The 19,010-nt window shown below is 46.4% G+C and overlaps 1 protein-coding gene across 4 annotated transcripts in view; it reads right to left on the bottom strand.

Annotated features, from left to right (window-relative positions):
• Positions 1-379: 379 nt before the first annotated feature.
• The window catches only part of Mtrr (5-methyltetrahydrofolate-homocysteine methyltransferase reductase), a 33,010-nt gene continuing 14,379 nt past the window's right edge, over positions 380-19,010 (bottom strand). For 3 of the 4 annotated variants that reach the window (XM_070042170.1, XM_070042171.1, XM_070042167.1), the window contains exons 9-15: positions 17,341-17,521; positions 15,429-15,471; positions 14,203-14,386; positions 11,371-11,489; positions 9,955-10,047; positions 9,662-9,844; positions 7,211-7,938 (exon numbers count right to left, since the gene is read on the bottom strand). In XM_070042170.1, coding sequence (XP_069898271.1) covers positions 7,794-7,938; positions 9,662-9,844; positions 9,955-10,047; positions 11,371-11,489; positions 14,203-14,386; positions 15,429-15,471; positions 17,341-17,521 — 948 coding nt within the window. In that variant the 3' untranslated portion in view covers positions 7,211-7,793. Of the gene's footprint in view, positions 782-7,210; positions 7,939-9,661; positions 9,845-9,954; positions 10,048-11,370; positions 11,490-14,202; positions 14,387-15,428; positions 15,472-17,340; positions 17,522-19,010 lie in introns of those variants that run through there. The other variant, XM_070042169.1, reaches the window with a different exon arrangement.

Here is a 19,010-nt window from a genome sequence, read left to right as displayed (position 1 = left end):
GCTCAGGTTGGCTCTGGAGCACTGGAAGGAGGAACTGAGCCGTGCTTAGGTGCTGCTGAATCCCTACGAGAAAACTACATAGTTTCTAAGTTACGGTGCTCCATTTAGCCACCAAGTAAAGGGAAGACCTGACATTCTGGGGATAGAGTGGGCAAGAAGTATGCTCCTCTCCCTATCTTGTAGATTGGAATTCCATACCCTCCATAGAACTGTGACTCATTCTTGACACTGGTGTGTCATGAGGGACCTCACCCCCTTCATCACTGGCATGTCCCCACAGCTTACACATAAACTCACACTCAGCCTTCTGGGGTGTTCTGGGCCAATTCCACACCAACTCTCCTCTAGTCAGTCCCTTTAGACCATAATGAGAAAACGTAGGTGAATGACAACTTATTACAAGGCTACCTTATTGATCTGTAATTGCTATTAAATAAGGATGCAAATGAGATAACAGATAATAGAGGTATAGGTGACAGGTCAATAGATAGTAGATGACAGATAAGATGTTAGATAATAGATATGACATAGACAAGGATACAGACTGTCAGAAGTTAGACAGGCAAAGTCCCTCCTTTGTAATGTCTTGTCACAAAGGTTCACCTATTTTACTCAGAAATCTCTTACAAAGAGATCTCTTGAACTTTCTCACTTCCCCTTGAAAAATTCTGAAGCAAGAAAAAAAACCTCTTCATCTCCAAGTGATATGTTCAGACACAAAGGCAGAAGTGAAGTACTCTCAGCTACAATGGAGTCATGGTCTTTTGTTCAAGTCATCCATCTGGAAAAATAGAAACATGATTCAGACCCTGCCTGAACCCGTTCTTTTACCTGTTAACCTTTGGAAAGTGAATTAAAGCTGGAGAAGGCCCGGAGCTAACGCTGCTGGGGCAAGGACCAGGGAGACAGATGTCTATGTTGAAAGCATGTGACAGCTGTACTTGTCAGGGGAGTTTAAAAAAAAAAAAATCACAGTGACCTTGTTGTGCATCCGATGCTCACCCAAAACTCAGAGCACACACACCAACAGAACGGAGTTTTTCCAGAAACTCTCCGTGGCAGAAATAACACAGATATGACTGTAGAAATTGGAGTATAAATGCTACAAACCTTAGATTTCTAATTTAATTCTACACACATTAAATGTGTCAAACCATATAATGAATAATCAAAATTCCTATTTATTTATTAAAAAACCCTATTTCGCTGCCAGTACTGATCAAGATTTAGAAATTTCCTAAAAATCACCAAAAATGTTTCCTAAAAAATCTAAGAAAAATAGATTCAATAATTTTCCTGAAGAATCATTTCTTGAGAAAATAATTTCCATAGGCTGTAACACAGAGCCAGACCTCTTGGTTGTGAGAAAATACAGACTGAAAAAGGGGTTATTATACACAAGAGTAGATTTTTTCCCCCTTTTTGGTTTACAGTTGACCCAGGTTAAAACAATGCCAGGATTCTAATCAGAAAACGAAAAAGGGTTCATGTGGCAGTGTTAGAAGTGGAACTTGAATGTCTGAAGACTCAGGTCTCTAGGCCTGTCAGACACATTCTTCAGGGCTATCAGAGCAGATGAGAGATGCCTCTTAGCTGAGAACCAGTGCTGCAGTTGTCCTTACTGCTATTCTACAACTGTCCACAAGGGTCAGCCCTAGTTATGCATGTCTAAAAAGTGAAGTTAAAATAAGAGAAGGTGGCTCAGTGGTAGAGCGCTTGCCTAGCATGCATGGAGCCCTGGGTTCGATTCCTCAGTAACACATACCCAGAAAAAGCCGGCAATGGCACTGTGGCTCAAGTGGTAGAGTGCTAGCCTGGAGCAAAAGAAGCTCAGGGACAGTGCCCAGGCCCTCAGTTCAAGCCCCAGGACTGGAAAAAAAAAAAAAAGAATGTTCAAAACTGGGCCTGACTACATACAGAAACATCATTCAATTTAATGTGTCAGACACAGACACAGAGACAAAGAAAGAGACAGGAAAAGGCAGAGACAGAGGAAGAGGCAGAGACAGACAGAGACTTGGAAGTCTCCTATTAAAGCATCAGGGAATGACTGAAACAGATATAAATGTGGAGTTCCCTCTTATACTGGCCACATCAGAACTACAGGAAAATGTGTACATGTGTATGTGTGTGTATGTGTATATGTGTGCATGTATGTGTGTGTATGTATGTGTATGTATATGTGTGCATGTGTATGTGTATATGTATGTGTGTGCATGTGTATGTATATATGTGTGCATGTGTGTGTATATGTGTATGTGTGTGTGTGCACACTTCATGTTCTCCTCTGATTTTCACAGCTGGCAAATTGTTCCATCAGAGCCAGTGTAACCTACTTGCCCAGCTGCAAGTCAACAGGGACAAACTACCTTAACACTGTTTCTTGCATATAGGATTTCACTTGAGAGTTTATTTAATAGAAATTTTGGATGCTTCATAGCTATGTGCTTTTTGGCTTATAATGCAATTTAGTAAAAATAGACATGTCATGAGCTGAAGAGCTCCTTTTTCATCTATGTGAGACACACACACACACACACACACACACACACACACACACACACACACACACACACACACACACACACACACACACAGCACGTACCAAATCCCAGGGCGGGCAGAATACAGCAGGAAGCTGAGCACAGGTGCTGGCGTCCTGCAGGTCTGCTCCCATCCTTTACCAGCCAAGCCTGACGCTGGCGAGGATGTGGGCTCTTAAGGGCCTCATCTGCGCTGATCTACATGGCTTCTGTGGATCTCTGGCCCAGAGCATCTATCTGCTCAATGACAGCCACCGCAGTAAGCTCTCTGAATGGAAGGGGAGTGAGCTCCTCTAGTGACCCGCTGACCTCATTCAGTAAAAGACAAAGGCCTGTGCTCACTCACGGCTCACACCCACCGTGGCACCTTCCTCCATGCTCTGCTCAGCACAAGTTCTACCTCAGGGCCTTTGTTCTGAGTTCTACGTGCAAAGACATCTCTCTTTACCTTGTGAAAAGTTGGTAAATTTGTCCAACTCCCCACTATCACGTATCAGTTTACCTACCCCCTTTTGTCTTTCTCCATAGCTTTTAATCATGTCAGATAATAATGAATGTATTATTTATTATGTACTTTTTTTGTCGCTCATGGGGCGTGAACTCAGAGCCTGGGCACTGCTCACACCTTCAGCCACAACGCCACTTATGGTTGTCTGGTGGTTAATGGGAGATGAGCCCCCAAAGACCTGGCTGGCTTTGAACCACGATCCTCAGATCTCAGCCTTCTGAGTAGCTAGGATTACAGGTGTGAGCCACCAGCACCCAGCTATGAACATACTTTATACATTGAATCCTCTAGTGTTTCTCCTCAGAATAAGCGGGGGACAGAGGTCCCCCCGTTTGTTGTAATCATGACTGTATCCACAACACTTTGAGTAGAACCTGCAAAGCAGACACTCCAGTATTTACTTACAACAGATGAAAGGGACATCCTTTGGGGTATTATTCTGATTATTGCATGTGGAAGTCTAGTAGTCTAAACTGTTCATGTGCTTAAAAGGCTTCGCTATGACCTCTATATGTTTTCTGTAGGTCTTTCATTAGCACCAGGAATCAATACCTCCCTTTAGATAATTTTGTATTCTGCCCTCATGGTCTGTTCTGTTATTAAAAAATAAGTATGTAAAATAAGTATGTAAAAACACTAAGAATGTAAAACCACAAGAGTGCGACCTAAGTTGCTGGATGAAGCATATCCATCTTCTTTGCTCACAGCGAGCCCCAATTCTCTTCTTTATACTTCACAGCCACTAGGTCTGTGCCGCAGAGGCCGCCCAGACCCAGGCAGGCAGTAAGGAAAGCCAGCCTGCACCGCCTCGGTCCCTGCACAGCCATGGTCCCCTGCCAACTCCAACACCAGACGGCCTGAGTGCCACTGAGGAGAATGGGCTATAAAAGGTATTCTAGATATGGAAGCTGGGTAGAATAATTGAGAGTTCTCCCTACCCTTAATCTGTATAAGGTCAGACTACCCAGCAGTATGGAACGGGAGCCTAACCTATAGATCAGCATGGTTCAGTCCATGGATGGGAGACTCCCACGGAACCACCTCACCCCTTCAAGTCACAACACGAACTTCCCATCCAGGCTCCAGTTGCTTCACGGAGACACAATGTTACAATCCCATTAAGCTCGGGCAATCGGCTACTGGAACTGTTTTATGCCCGATTACTCATACATTGTGGTTTAATGAACATGTTTTTGTGCATAGAGTGTCAACTGAAACCTATTTTCACTATCAAGTAGAGTATTTTCATAGCTGGTAAGGCTGTGGGAGCAGTGGATCAATGCTCTCTAAAATCTGTCATTAAACAAGACCTAGAGACAACCTGGGTATTATCTCTGAGAGATTCGTGTAGACCAATTCCCAGTGCCACCTCTGACCAGCTGTTCTCAGTTGTGGCCGTGTATAAGGATGCTGGTCAATAGTCATGACAGACGAGGATTTGCAGAGAAACTTGAAATGCCAGATCACAAGTCTCTGTAATTGAGTTTGCCAATTCATGTATCAGCTGATAAAGACCGAAGTGGCTGCTCAAGTGATGGCATGTGAGAAGCAGAAACATGAGTACTTGGGGAAAGGGCTTTATTCAAGCCTGTTTGGTGACATCAGCTTCTGATCAACAGATCCATTACACAGACCCAGCCACACAGGCCATACTGTAGGGGCCCTGCAACACTGTAAACCAACCGTAGCTGCGCATCTGTCCCACCAGTACCCAGCAAGGACTCAAACCCCAACGCTAAGTGCCTTCCTCACACAGAAGGCAGCCCTGTCAGCTCACGGACATGTCTATTTTTCTCAATAAACCTTAATTCATGCCACTCTCACCACATTGTGTCCCGCCTGAATCCTTGCTGCATGCATGGACAAAGGAGGAAAGCTGTGTGGACCTTCAGATCAAAGTAAATATTGTCTGAATACTGTGATCCTTTTAATATTTTGACTCACACCTAGCTTGGCTGATGTATACAATCTATACATGTATTATTACACAATAGTGTAAGAGTAGAGATCTTATTAATCCCAAGTCTTATTTTTTTTTCTCAGAATCTTATTTCTTAAAATGAAGGCTGGGTATGGTAATATATGCTTGTAACCCCAGCTTCTCAGCTACTCAGGAAACGCAGGCAGGAGGCAAGCCTGGATAAGGACAATAAAGTACTCTTAGTCTCAAAATTAAAACTAGAAAAAAGTGAAAAAAAGGCTTGAGACAAGGCTCAAGTGGTAGAGCACCTGCATAGCAAACTCAAGGCCCTGGATTCAAACTCCAGTATTTGAGGGGGAAAAAAAGCCTTTGACAGGTAGGTGTTTCCAAAATACCAAGTTATTAAGTAAGATACTATACAGTACTTCTGATGAAGAAACTTTGTCACATATTGTTACTTTATTACTTTTTTGGATAAATTTTAGAGAATGTGGCACCGGGGATCTAACAATTACAAGGCATACTAACTCACCGATATTTTTCCTAGACACAATTTGAGAGATAGCAGGGAGATATGTAAGTCATTTGGGAAAGCGTAATGTGCCGGAGATCAGAAAGGAGGGCTCAACAGAGAAGAAAAGGCTATAATTTTACTGACATTCAACTTGCTGTCATCTGTAAAGGCAAATGTCCTTATATTCTGGAGTTGTAGAATTGAATATAACTGACATAATCCTATGCCAAAGTACAATTTCAAATACATTTCCCATTTTAATATCATAGAAAAGCCCGTTCTATAGATTAGTAATCCTTAATAAGTGTAGCTTGTATAATAACCATTTGCTAATTATACAAACACACAAAAGACTGCTTTATGTGTGTGGTTTAAATATATTAAAATGGATATTTATTAGGATACTTCACATAATTATTTTCACATTATTTCAAAAATACTGGCAGCCTATGTTCGCAAGGCTGTGTTCAGTTAACTTTGGTATTCCTGCTTGGTGCTGGGTGTCCTGGCGGGCATCATGTCCGCCTGGTGTCAAGTACCCTGGCACCATGCCTGGCTAGTCCTGGCTGCCCTGGCACCATGCCTGGCTGGTACTGGCTGCCCTGGCACCACGCCTGGCTGGTATTGGCCACCCTGGCACCACGCCTGGCTGGTACTGGCTGCCCTGGCACCATGCCTGGCTGGTACCGGCCGCCCTGGCACCACGCCTGACTGGTACTGGCTGCCCTGGCACCATGCCTGGCTGGTCCTGGCCGCCTTGGCACCACACCTGGCTGGTCCTGGCCGCCCTGGCACCACGCCTAGCTGGTACTGGCTGCCCTGGCACTACGCCTGGCTCGTACTGGCTGCCTTGGCACCACACCTGGCTGGTCCTGGCCGCCCTGGCACCACGCCTGGCTGGTACTGGCCGCCCTGGCACCACTCCTGGCTGGTACTGGCCGCCCTGGCACCACGCCTGGCTGGTACTGGCTGCCCTGGCACCATGCCTGGCTGGTACTGGCCGCCCTGGCACCACGCCTGGCTGGTACTGGCTGCCCTGGCACCATGCCTGGCTGGTACTGGCTGCCCTGGCACCATGCCTGGCTGGTCCTGGCTGCCCTGGCACCATGCCCGGCTGGTACTGGCTGCCCTGGCACCATGCCTGGCTGGTACTGGCAGCCTGGCACCATGCCTGGCTGGTACTGGCTGCCCTGGCACCATATCTGGCTGGTATTGGCCGCCCTGGCACCATGTCTGGCTGGTACTGGCTGCCCTGGCACCACGTCTGGCTGGTACTGGTTGCCCTGGCACCATGCCTGGCTGGTACTGGCTGCCCTGGCACCATGTCTGGCTGGTACTGGCCGTGGTGGCACCATGCCTGGCTGGTACTGGCCGCCCTGGCACCGTGCCTGGCTGGTACTGGCCGCCCGGGCTGGTACTGGCTGCTCTGGCACCATGCCTGACTGGTACTGGCCGCGGTGGCACCACGCCTGGTTGGTACTGGCCGCCCTGGCACCACGCCTGGCTGTGACTGGTGGCCTGGCACCATGTCTGGCTGGTACTGGCCGCCCTGACACCATGTATGGTTGGTATTGGTGGCCTGGCACCATGCCTGGCTGGTACTGACCGCCCTGACACCATGTATGGTTGGTATTGGTGGCCTGGCACCATGCCTGGCTGGTACTGGCGGCCTGGCACCATGCCTGGCTGGTACTGGTGGCCTGGCACCATGTATGACTGGCACTATGGCGGCCTGGCACCATGGGCAGATTCCCTGTGACGGTGCAAGCACTCCGCGGTGTGAAGGCACACAAGCAGCCTGATGAGGGCTGCCCACCTCGCCGAGGCTGTATCTCAGGAAACTGTGTGCCGGTCACGGCACAGCCGGGAGGTGGTGGAAGGCAGCAGCGTCACTGCCCAGCAACTGTGGCTGTACTGTGAAGCCATCTGCTCAGCTCCCAAACTCCTCCAAGATGTGTACAAAATATTTTTAAAACATTTTAAGCTGGCCGCCAGTGGCTCCCGCCTGTAATCTTAACCACTCAGGAGGCTGAGACCTGAGGATCGCGATTCGAAGCCAGCCCATGTAGCAAGCATGTCTGTGAGACTCTTATCTCCAAAAACAAAACAAACAAAAAATACCCTGGAAGCGGAGCTGTGATTCAAGTGGTAGAGCATTAGCTTTGTGCAAAAAAGCTCAGGACAGTGCCTAGACCCAGGGTCCAAACCCCAGGACCAGCACCACCCCCAAAAGTTAAGTGTCCAGCTTCATTATCCTCCAATACCTTCAACCATAACATCTTCATTCTCCTCTTTTGGTATCCAGTCTTAGGACCAAATATCCTGAAGATATCGTTTTTCTTCTTTTAAAGTAGCCAATGTTTTCATTGCTTCCAGTTTGTCGACGCCAGCCTCTCTACTTATTATTTCTGCAAGTGCGTCATTTATATCCTTGGCCATATTTTTAGCATCTCTAGAAAAGAAAAGAACAGCGTCTTTCCTCACACAGGGAGTTCCCAGCCCTCCCAATCCCCACCATTTCCTGACTCCTGTTAGTTCCTCCTCACATGCTCCCAGCTTCCCTTAGTCAAGGCTAACCCCCACCCAGGTGATAGCTCCCAAATTCAGCCTCCTGCACGGCCCCCTCCTTTAACATCAGCAACAGGTGTCTATGTTCTGAGACAGCCGGAAGCCTTACCTCGTGTGTGAGGCTCAGGACTAGCTTGCCTGGCCTCCTTCCTGTCTCTCAAGCATGCAGCACCTGAACAAGCTGTCCCTTCTAAGCCTTCATGCGCACACGCAAGCACACGCACACACAGCCGGGAAGCCACCGACCAGCACCTAACGTGTACACACACACACACACACACACACACACCCAGGAAGTCACCAACCAGCACCTAATGTGCTCACGAGCATACACACGCATACACACACACACACACCCAGGAAGCCACCGACCAGCACCTAACGTGCGTGTGCACGCGCACACACATACACACACACACACCCAGGAAGCCACCGACCAGCACCTAACGTGCATGCACACACACACACAAACACACACACACACACACACACACACACACCCAGGAAGCCACCGACCAGCACCTAACATACGTGTGCACGCGCACACACACACCCAGGAAGCCACCGACCAGCACCTACCGTGCACACAAACACGCACGCACACACACACCGGGAAGCCACCGACCAGCACCTAACGTGCTCGTGCAGCTCCTGGCGCTAGCAAGGCATGGCGGGGCTGCGTCTCCTTCAAGGCACTTCTGTTGTCCAGCACTGCTCTGGGGCTGTGCCCGGGGTGCACTGTCTGAGGGCAGGGAGCGTAGGTTTCTACCAGTCCTGGCTCTCAGCACCTCAGCAGATGCTCCAATGTTCGCTAGGCCACGTGAAGTGCACGATGGGACCATTCCGCTCCTGGGCCCCACAGCTCTGACCACCACGGAGTGCCGTGGTGCTCGGCCTACAACACGCGTTTCCGCTTCTCACATGACCACCTGTACCAAGAGCCTCCCGGGGGGAGAAGGGCCCAGGCCCCCAACTCCAGGAGCAGTTCCCCCTTCCTCAGCGGCTGATCCTCCCTCAGCCCCTGCTGTTCCTGCGTTGTCCAGCCACTGTCACTGTCAGGCCAGGGGCTCCTTGGGACCCTCACCTCAGACCAAGGGATCAGTGCCACACGCCCCTTTAGAGGCACGGAAGTGACCGGAGGAGCCACTTGGGGGACACATTTCAAAAGTTTGAACAGCTGGGGCCCTCTCCAAGCCCTCAAGTGCCTTTTTTCTGTATATTTATATAATCCAAGGATCTCTACTACTTTCAGGTGTTTAAAATGTCAGCCTGTATTTGACTGCTGATGGCTCTACAAAGTGAAGATCTACTCCTTTGCTAAAAGCTAAATGAAAATGGAAACCAAACCAAGTCTGTAGTGCTTTCCAACTGACAGTCAAAAACCTAGTTTTCTAGTAAATCAAAACAGACTGAGAAAACATCAACTTAGTAGCCAAAGCAGCTTAAAAAAAAACTTAAGCAGGAAAACAAAATTGAAAAATGAAAAGGAAATTACCAAAAGGTGTTATAAAAATTAAAAAATTAAGTTTCACTTAACCCTGTGCCAATCACATTGGTACCTCCAACCGTGTTTTCCCATCCAGTCCCCACGCCTGCCGTCCACTCACCCGCACACATAGATGCAGCCGTCCTCCTCCAGGAGGAGCCGGGCCAGCTCCTGGCTGTGGAGCTGGAGATTGTCCTGCACGTACTTGGCCGGGGCCACCGCCTCCCCCACGGGGGCCTCTCTTGAGAAGGAGACCTTCAGGTGAGTCAAGATCCCACGCGCAAGGAAACGCTGGAGCTCCTCTCTGAAACAGAATGCACCACAGGTCCAGGAAGGGTGCACTTACCATCGAGAAACTCGAAAACCCAACCCATATTCTCAGTGGCTGAGCACCTTGACACAAGAACTGTTTACCTGAACAAATAGTCCCTGTCCTTATGTCTGCAGCCAAAAAACAACCACATTGCTCCAAAACTTCCATCCGGGTGCTGTTCTTGGAGTTTCTCTCTGTGAGAAAAACAGTTCAGATGTTTGGTATACAGAATATAAAAAACAAACCTCATCTCATCAGAAAATGACATTGGCAGTCTGAGGTTCTCAACAGCTGATGGAAGTTCAGTCATTTAACTAGCGTTAACATCTACTATGATTTAGATGACCTTTTGTGCTACCATGCTAGAACCATGAACCTGCTAATAAGCATGCGCCCCACCATTGATGCAACCCAGGCCTGGTGTGGGCACTGGGAAAGCCCCTGGGACCACAGCCCTCGCCTTCCTCTTGTGCTTCTTGGTTGAGAGGTGAGCCATTTCACTCCAACCCACGTGCACACCATGATCTGCTGCCTCAACACAAGCTCTAAGCCAATCAATCGTGGAACCACGGAACCTTCCAGAACTGCAAGGCAAAGCTGTCTCTTTGTAAGCTGACTGCCTCTGAGGTACTTCATTATGGTCAGACAGCACAGCCCTTCAGGGCCCAGCGGCGGGCACTGCAGTAAGCACACATGCCTAGAAGCTGTAGACATCCTTGAGTTCTACAGGCTGATACGTACACATATCACAATGTGATATGTGCATGGAGCAATGCCGATGCTAAGTAATAACAGTCATTTTATGAGTAAGAATTTATAAATGAACTCTTGAATAAATGAACTCATGCATAAAATCAAGCAAGTAGGACATGCAAAGTGCATTTATGCTGTGAGGAGCACACGAACACCGCAGAGCATGTCTGCCCTGGGCTCTTGCTCTCTGCATGGAACACTGATAAAGAAGTGACCATCGAGGGGAGAGGCCTCGGCTACCCAGAGGACAGCGCGAGCCCTGGGCCACTGCTCCACAGCACCGAGAGAAGTATGATCATCTTGCTTTACACCAGACAGTGCTGTTCTGATACTAAGCTGGATCCTTTTGAAAATTACTGATGCCTAAAGTATACCTGGAATTTTCCAGTACAATGGGACCTGTTTCTACCAATTTTATCATGAAGGAACCTGAAGTTCATGCCATAAAGCACAGGAGAGCTGAAAAAAGGAAACTGCTGGAGCCACTGTGAAAGGAAGGTGCAGTACGGAATGCAACCTAAGGAAGTCATCACGCCTACCCCTCCCTCCCTCCCTCCCTCCCCCCCCCTCCCTCCCTCCCTTCCCCCCTCCCTCGGTGACAGGTGGGTGTGCTATCGCACATCTGATAACGATATCTTTTAAATAGACACTTGACAGCCAGAGTTCAATTACTGTAATAACTCCCAAAGAAACAAAAGGTCACTTCACAGCTGCCTGGGCTCCCGGGGGACACTTACTTCCCCAACAGCCAAAGGCACGCCTACCTGTGTTGCAGGAAACCAATGAAGGGAGCTATGCCGGTTCCTGGACCCACCATGATGACAGGGACCGAATGGTCACTGGGTAAGTGGAAAGAATTTACTGCTCGAGGAGAGATGGATACCTGAAACGGTAAACAGCTGGTAAGTGCGAAAGAAAACCTAGGCAAGAAGGTATGACCAAGATGACCTTTGCTAAGAAATCAGACGCAACATTCCCCTCAAAGAAGCATCGGAAAAATAAAGAGTAGCCCATGGAACCAGATGCCCATATCACTAAAGAAAAATTAAATTTACCTTGCATGTACTCAGAAACAGACAAATGACATGCACGGTTCTTGTGGAGAACAATGGACAGATTATAAGGCCTTTTCTAGGCAAAATTTACTTCCTAGCAGGCAACACACCATAGGTCTACAGAAGATGCACAACAAAGGAGACACAATTCTTCGTGTCTGCACATAAATGGCCCGTCAAGTTTCATAACATGATGGATTCAAGCTTTAAACGATAATAAGGCAGCCAAGACTAGGGAGAAGCTGCTGTGTACAGAGAACTGAAGTACTTGCTACTCAGGTTCTGGTATTACCAAGAAGTACTTGTTTGTGTGAAAGCTAGAACTGATACAGTTAACAGAGCTTTTTTAACATTTTGAAAGAGTTTTGTTTAAATCAATCATGCGGCAAAGGTATCTGCAAAGGACTCCCAAATGTCTCCCCCTGTCACACACAAGTCACGATGACCCTGCCACACATGTAAGTCATACTGAATGACAGGGTCAGGACTCCGTTGTACTTCGCATGGTAGTATAATAGCCCCACACTGCCTTGAACTCTTAGTCCTCCTGCCTAGCAAGACAGTGCAGGAATTACAGGTACATGTCACCACATCTTGCTTACATTGAGGAAAAGTTTGAAATAGCACATTGTGTAAATGGTAATGCTATGTCTACTTGGAAGTGACTGTGTACTTGTGATGACATCATTCAGATTCAGGTTTACTGAAAGGACTCAATGACAGGCGCCACACACAGAGAAATACACCAAAGTCACTATCTCCATAGAACGTGCATTATTGTGGTCAGAACTGTAAAAAGCAAACATAGATCCACAGACCATGAGTAGTGCAAGGATTATGAAGATTAGACAAGGCAAGGAACAGACAGATTGGAAAGGAGCTGCTAACTGAAGCTGCACAGTCGGAGAAGGCCTGGAACTGACAGGCCTTTGACAGAGACCTGAGCCTGTGCGAGTCGGCCATGCAAGAGCTGGGGCCTCGTGGAAAAGCACAGTGTAAAAGCTCTGAGCTGAGAGCTTCTCTGTTCAGGGGCAGGAAGAAGAGCAGAGCAACAATGAACCCAGCTCAGGACTCTCACTGCATGCACACCTACGAGCAGAGCAGCAGTGCAAAATACCAACTTCCATGGTCCTCGTAGAAAGCTGCAGGTAGGCTGCGCACTGACCCTGAATCCTCCCAGGGCCTAGGCAGCAAGATATGCCTGATCTAGACAACCTTCTACACTCTGCACCCTAAAAACAATGGCACTACTGCACACAGCAAAATTCACACAGTTCAAGGTACATCCTACCTCTAGTGTGTACATATCAGGTAGATAATAACGTCTTGTTGAAACAAAGAAAGGAGTGAGATGAGGGAATGAGAAGTATGTCACAAGCATCCATGCTTAGCATTTGCTATGTATGCTTGGAACTTTCTGGAGATCACCTGGTGTTTAGACATATCACTAAGACAGAACTTCTGTGAATATGTAATACTTGCTTTACAGAACAAAAGGTTTCCATTTCCTAGTGCACGTGGGTGTATAGCGCACGCTAGGTCTCATGAACGGTGCAAAGGGTCTCTGCTCGGGGCAGGGATGAGGTGGCTTCAAGCTTGGTCTCCCTGTAAGTCCTCTCAAGAGGGCATCGAAGGGTCCAAACTTTAACTCCAATAACTCAAGGCTACGTTTGTCATAATGCTACAGTGACACATTGATTTCTTCATTACTATGAAGAACACTTCATGAAAAGCCTGAAATCTCGTTTTATTTTTAAATGGGCAACTGTAAGTAAGTACCACATGTGGTACTCAAAGTACTTAATCGAAATATGAAGACATCACCTAATCTAAGTACAAATATACCCACAGCTTGTTCAGGAAACTGGGTAAACTTCTTATCCTAAGTGTTTATAAAAGGGATTTCCAAGTGGGAGTGCCAGCCCAGTGAGCAAACCAAGCCAGGCGCAAGCCTGTGTTTAAACTTTGGTATGGCAAGGAGGGAAGCCAGGCACTGGAGCTCACACCTAGAATCCTAGCTACTCAGGAGTCTGAGACCTGGAGGATCACAGTTCAAGGCCAGCCTGGCAGAACAAAGTCTGTGAGACTCCATGTACAATTACCAGCAAAAAGCAGGGCTGGAAGTAAGGCTAACCAGATAGAGTGTGAGCCATGAGCAAGCAAGCTGCAATGAAAGAGTCTTGAGTTCAAGCCCTGTTGCAGGATTCGGGCTGGACATAAGATACAGGTGTCCTGACAGATCCTTCGATCCTTCTTGATTTTTCCTGTCCTCCTTCTCACCGATCTATAAAGAATACTTACAAAACAAGGTGGTTTTTCCTGTGAATAGGACAGGCAAGCACAAGCTAACTATAGAAGTTTATAGCTTTGCAAATTCAGGAAATATGTGGACTGATGAAAGTGAGGGAAAATAATGTAGAACTGGCTAGTAGAGATTTTGAAATTTGAGTATCGTGTACCATTCCCTGGCTGGTGTCAGCAATGGCCAGTGACAGGGGACCTGGCTGAGTTCTCTCGTCAAGCTGCACACTACTGTGATACCTTTGGAGCCCAATCTTCTCTGTTGTCCGCTTGCAATGCCTCTGTGTTTGGCTGAAGAAGGGGGTCAGCCAACGTGGCCAGCCAGCCTGTGCACACGCCCCTCCGGAGGACCACCGCCTCCAACTTGGGAAATTCCACAATGTTGAAAACAAAACGTAGCTTGTCTGGATGACATAAGCCGGAGCTGCGGAAACAGAGGCGTAAGCCACGAATTCTGCATTAGGGCAAACATATCCCGGCTCAATCCATCTTTTCTATTGCAGCAGAGCAATAGATTCTTATGGACTTGCATCTGCCTGGTCACTCAGAGACAAAAGCAATCTAACTTGCTTACCCCCCGGCCCTCCCCTTCTGGATATTATTCAGGAAAGTTACTCGTTTCATTTGTCTTCAATACCAGATAAAACTTATAAATACCAAGATGCTGTGACTCATTTAATATTCATAAAGACCTTTCACCATATGAATGAATGGGGATAAACCCTACTGACTTTCATTTTCTGTACTCTGGTGATAAAACTAAAAATGTACTGAAGAAAATTAAATATTCAACATTATCTTTTCTTTTTCCTGTGGGGAGGGCTGGACTTTACTGATGCTTGAACTTAGGGCCAGGGTGCTATCCCTTAGTTTTTTCCACTCAGGGCTGGTACTCTACTACTTCCAGCTTTTTGTGGTTCATTGGAGATGAGTCTCATGGTCTTTCTGCCTGGGCTGGCTTAGACTCAGATCCCTAGATCTCAGCCCCAAGCAGCTAGGATTACAGGTGTGAGCCTCTGGCACCCAGCTTTCAATATTATCTTTAAAAGGTACTTCTACAAACCCTATTGCTTTTCATGTTATATGATAAAATAATGTGAAAGGGTGCCGGGCTGCTTCTCCTTCCCACAAGTGCCACAAGGGGAGTCAGGCCTGAACCTGAGGCAGCACTCATGGGATAGGGTACAGCAGAGCTTCCCCTTGCCCCCTCCCCCTCCCTCGCCCCCCTCCCTGGAGGTGGAGGGCCAGGACGCTGGGTGATGGGAGAGCCAGTCAGGATCTTCCTATGTGAATTCCCGGAGGACAGGAGTCCTGTGGCTCTCCTTCATACTGCTGTGCCCAGCCCCGTCTCACACATCAGCTAAGTTACCAGGAATGAACCCTAAGTCATTGAGGATTTAGAAATCTGGATGTTATATGATTTGGGGGGAAAAGAGGTTTCATATCATGTTAATAAATATGAATACCTTGCACATGAATATGGTCTAGGCTGGAGTTTAGGAAGATGTTCTAGAAAAAATAAAAACAATTATTAATTCACTGATACAGAAAATAGCTTTAGATTAAAAAAAAAATCTTAAGGCCTAAATTTAATTCCTACTTTTTCTTATTTAGAATATTTCAAAATAATTTATGCCCTAGTTTTAAATCATATTTTATAGCACATCTAAGTTCAATACTGTCTAAGAAAAGTATCATTAATTTTTCCTTCCAATTCCTAAAGTTAAAATCAGTAGTTCTCCCAAATGCTGGCCACATAAACCCAAAGAAACAAGAACAGGATCCACAAATGGGCTTTAGAGTCAAGGAACTCATTCAACTTCCTTGTATGTGAAATTGTCTGGGGAGAAATGTCTAGAGTTTTCAGATTTAAAATAAAGTCATAATCTCAAAGAAGATCACAGACTATTATTTTATAGATTACTGGAACTACATATGGGTTTAAGATACTTTTTCTTCTTTTACTTGTATAAGGAAAAAGTCTATGTAGTGTAGAGACTTTTTTTTTTTTTTTTTGGTGGTCGTGGGGCTTGACCTCTGGCCTAGGCACTGTCCCTCAGCTCTTTAGCTCAAGGCTAGCTCTTGAACCACAGCACCACTTCTGGTTTTCTGAGTGGTTTATTGAGATAAGAGTCTCACAGACTTTCCTGCCCGGGCTGGCTTTGAACCATGATCCTCAGAGCTCAGCCTCCTGAGTAGCCAGGATTACAGGCATGAGCCACCAGCACCCCGATATGGTAGAAATTTTTTAAGGCAACTGTGGAGAAACTATGTGGTTTCAAGGAGTACTGGTAGTCTTGGGAAAGCAATTCAAATCACCATTACTTGAAGAATATACTAACAAATATCTTGGAGTTTTTCTGTGTAGTATATTTTTTAATATATTTCAGATAAGCTTTCAATAGTATATCCCAAATGGTATAAACTTTTGATATATCCTGGAAAACAGGTCTAATAAAAGGTTCATCTTAAGCTTTAGATACACTTTTTTCTTAAGAAAGTTGAGGAATTTTAATTCCATAGGCTCCTAATATTTTTACATATTTTTAATTTTGCAAAAAGTTGTTTTTATAAATATTTAAAAGTAATGGGAACATACAAAAGAATAAAGCGTGAAAAATTTATATATATTAAGAGAACTTTCTAAGACTTCCTGACCACCAACTCTAAAGCACTGAACCAAAAAGTTTTTGAGAGAGCCAGCTCCAGGAAGGACAGACCCTCCAAGTAATGCTATTTTACTCTTCTGGGGAGGAAGAATGAGACGAAGGCACTATCAGACATCAACGGAGTCCTTGCTGGCCTAACTAGACATGTTTCAGTCACTGAAGATGCGTGAAGATTAAGGTCTGGCTGGGTATCCAAAGCACATGACATGAACTACCCCAGGCAGGTAAGAGAGCCTTCTAGTGAATACTAACATCTTCAGGAAGGTTTCCTTAGACATCAGCTGACCTTGAAGGCTGAGAATGACGCTAGACTACCTTTCATCTGGAATATTCTGTGATGAGTCTCAGCTTCCGAGTGTCGGAGCATGACAGGAAGAGCCCCTGGGCACCTGCAGGACCCTCTGTGTGGACCTGCCTGACCGAGTGTCTCTGCACCCACACGCAGCCCCAGCTGTGTTCACCTGCCAATTACATGGATCGTGCTGCTCTCAGGCAAACACAATACTTTTTTCTTAGCCTATGTCTGGAAAAAAATTTAGCTAAATAACCACTAAAAAAAATAAATTTGAAAGGACATTAGGTTCTATGCAAAAAGGAAAAACGAAGGTTTGTTTCAACAGAGGAAATGAAATGACAGAGACACCAATGGAGCAGCAAGGAGGCTTGGTACAGTGTGTGAAGACCAGACGTACCTCGGGATGGCACTCACCGAGCAGAAGGCCGAGCGGCGGATGGCAGGACGGGAAGGCGAGGAGGAGGTCCAACAGGCAGGCAGCAGCATCGCGTACAAACAGGGCGTAGTCCGAGGCTCCTTGTTTGCTGCACAGCTCCTGCAGCCTCCGCTTCTCAGCACTGTCACTGGTGTAGTCTGCCAGGGCTCGCACAAATGCCTGGGATAAGGAAGCCACAGTACATTAATTATGACCTGCGTTGAGTTAGGACTATGTGAGGAGTCAGACAGTAAGTGCTGCTCACTGGCACAGCAGCACTTGCAAGGACTTAAGAGACCCTGGGTTCAGGACCTAGCACTGCTAGGGAAGTCGAAGACACACACACACACACACACACACACACACACACACACACACACACACACACACACACACACACACACACACACACACACACACACACACACACACACACACACACACACACACACACACACACACACACACACACACACGAAAAACCCTGCAGGCTCCAAACACTCAGTGAAAATTCACCTGGTGATAGGATCATGCCTCCATCCTAAGCAGCCTGGCCAATCAATCGTAAGTACAATCTCCAATCACATAACAGGTTTATACCAATAATATAATCACAAAATCTCATAACTCAAGATTTCATCTCGGAATACATTTGTGTGTATGTGTGTGTATGTGTGTGTGTGTGTGTGTGTGTATGTGCACACATGCATGTGCTGTTGCTCTCGCTCAGCTCTTCTACTCATGGTATATACTCTACCACTTGAGCCGTGCCTCTAGTTACCACTTTTTGCTCATTATTTGTCAGTCTCATGAATCTGTCTGCCTGGGATAGCTCTAAACTTTGATCCTCAGCCTCCTGAGTAGCTGATAGGAGTGAGCCACTGGTTCAGAACACATACTTTTTGTCTAAGCAGATGATTATAATGTAGACCTCAACATTCATTTTACAATTGTGAAGTATTTTTTATAAGAGGGCACTGAGTGACAGTGATGCCCTGGGGACCAGGTGGCACCTTGGTCCCCAAGGAATGGCAGTCTAGTAAGAACATCAGAGAAATCAGAAGACAGGAGAGGAGGGAAAGGGAAAGGGGTCAAGGGAAGAGAGGACAATATTAATTATAGCACTCTTGATGCTCAGTGATAATGACTTCTGTCAGGGCCTAGCTTTGAAAGCTTTATCCATTAGTATGCATTTGAGAGAAATGTTCAGGAAGAAATCAGGGACAATTGTTTTTAAAATACAGTTCCTGGTGTAATACTGACCTCTAGTGGATTGTTCCAATTCCAAATGTATCTATCTGAACATCAGTATAAGAAACCAACTGGCTTCAAGTTTTCCCAAGGAATTCTGAATCAGCAACAAGCATATGTAACATCACACAGACGCCATGACTGAGGGAGGGATGAGCTCTTACAAGGAGAGGCGGTGGCCACAAGAGCCTGCACACAGCACCACTGTGTACTGTGCGATGTGAAGCTCATGCCTAGGGAGACTAGGACTATGACAACGACAGGTTTTATAAACCTACAACAGCACAATGTGAATGCAAACAAAAAATAAAATAGCTATCTACTCTATGACAATTGTACAATACCACTTGTCTTCGGAAACTAATTCTAAAAACCATATACCCCTGGGAATTAATTCTACAAATACGGTGCAAAGGAC

This window comes from Dipodomys merriami, unplaced genomic scaffold (assembly GCF_024711535.1).
Source record: "Dipodomys merriami isolate MVZ:Mamm:240054 unplaced genomic scaffold, mDipMer1.0.p SCAF_32, whole genome shotgun sequence".
Taxonomy (NCBI): domain Eukaryota; kingdom Metazoa; phylum Chordata; class Mammalia; order Rodentia; family Heteromyidae; genus Dipodomys; species Dipodomys merriami.
This window is presented reverse-complemented; position numbering and strand designations above follow the sequence as displayed.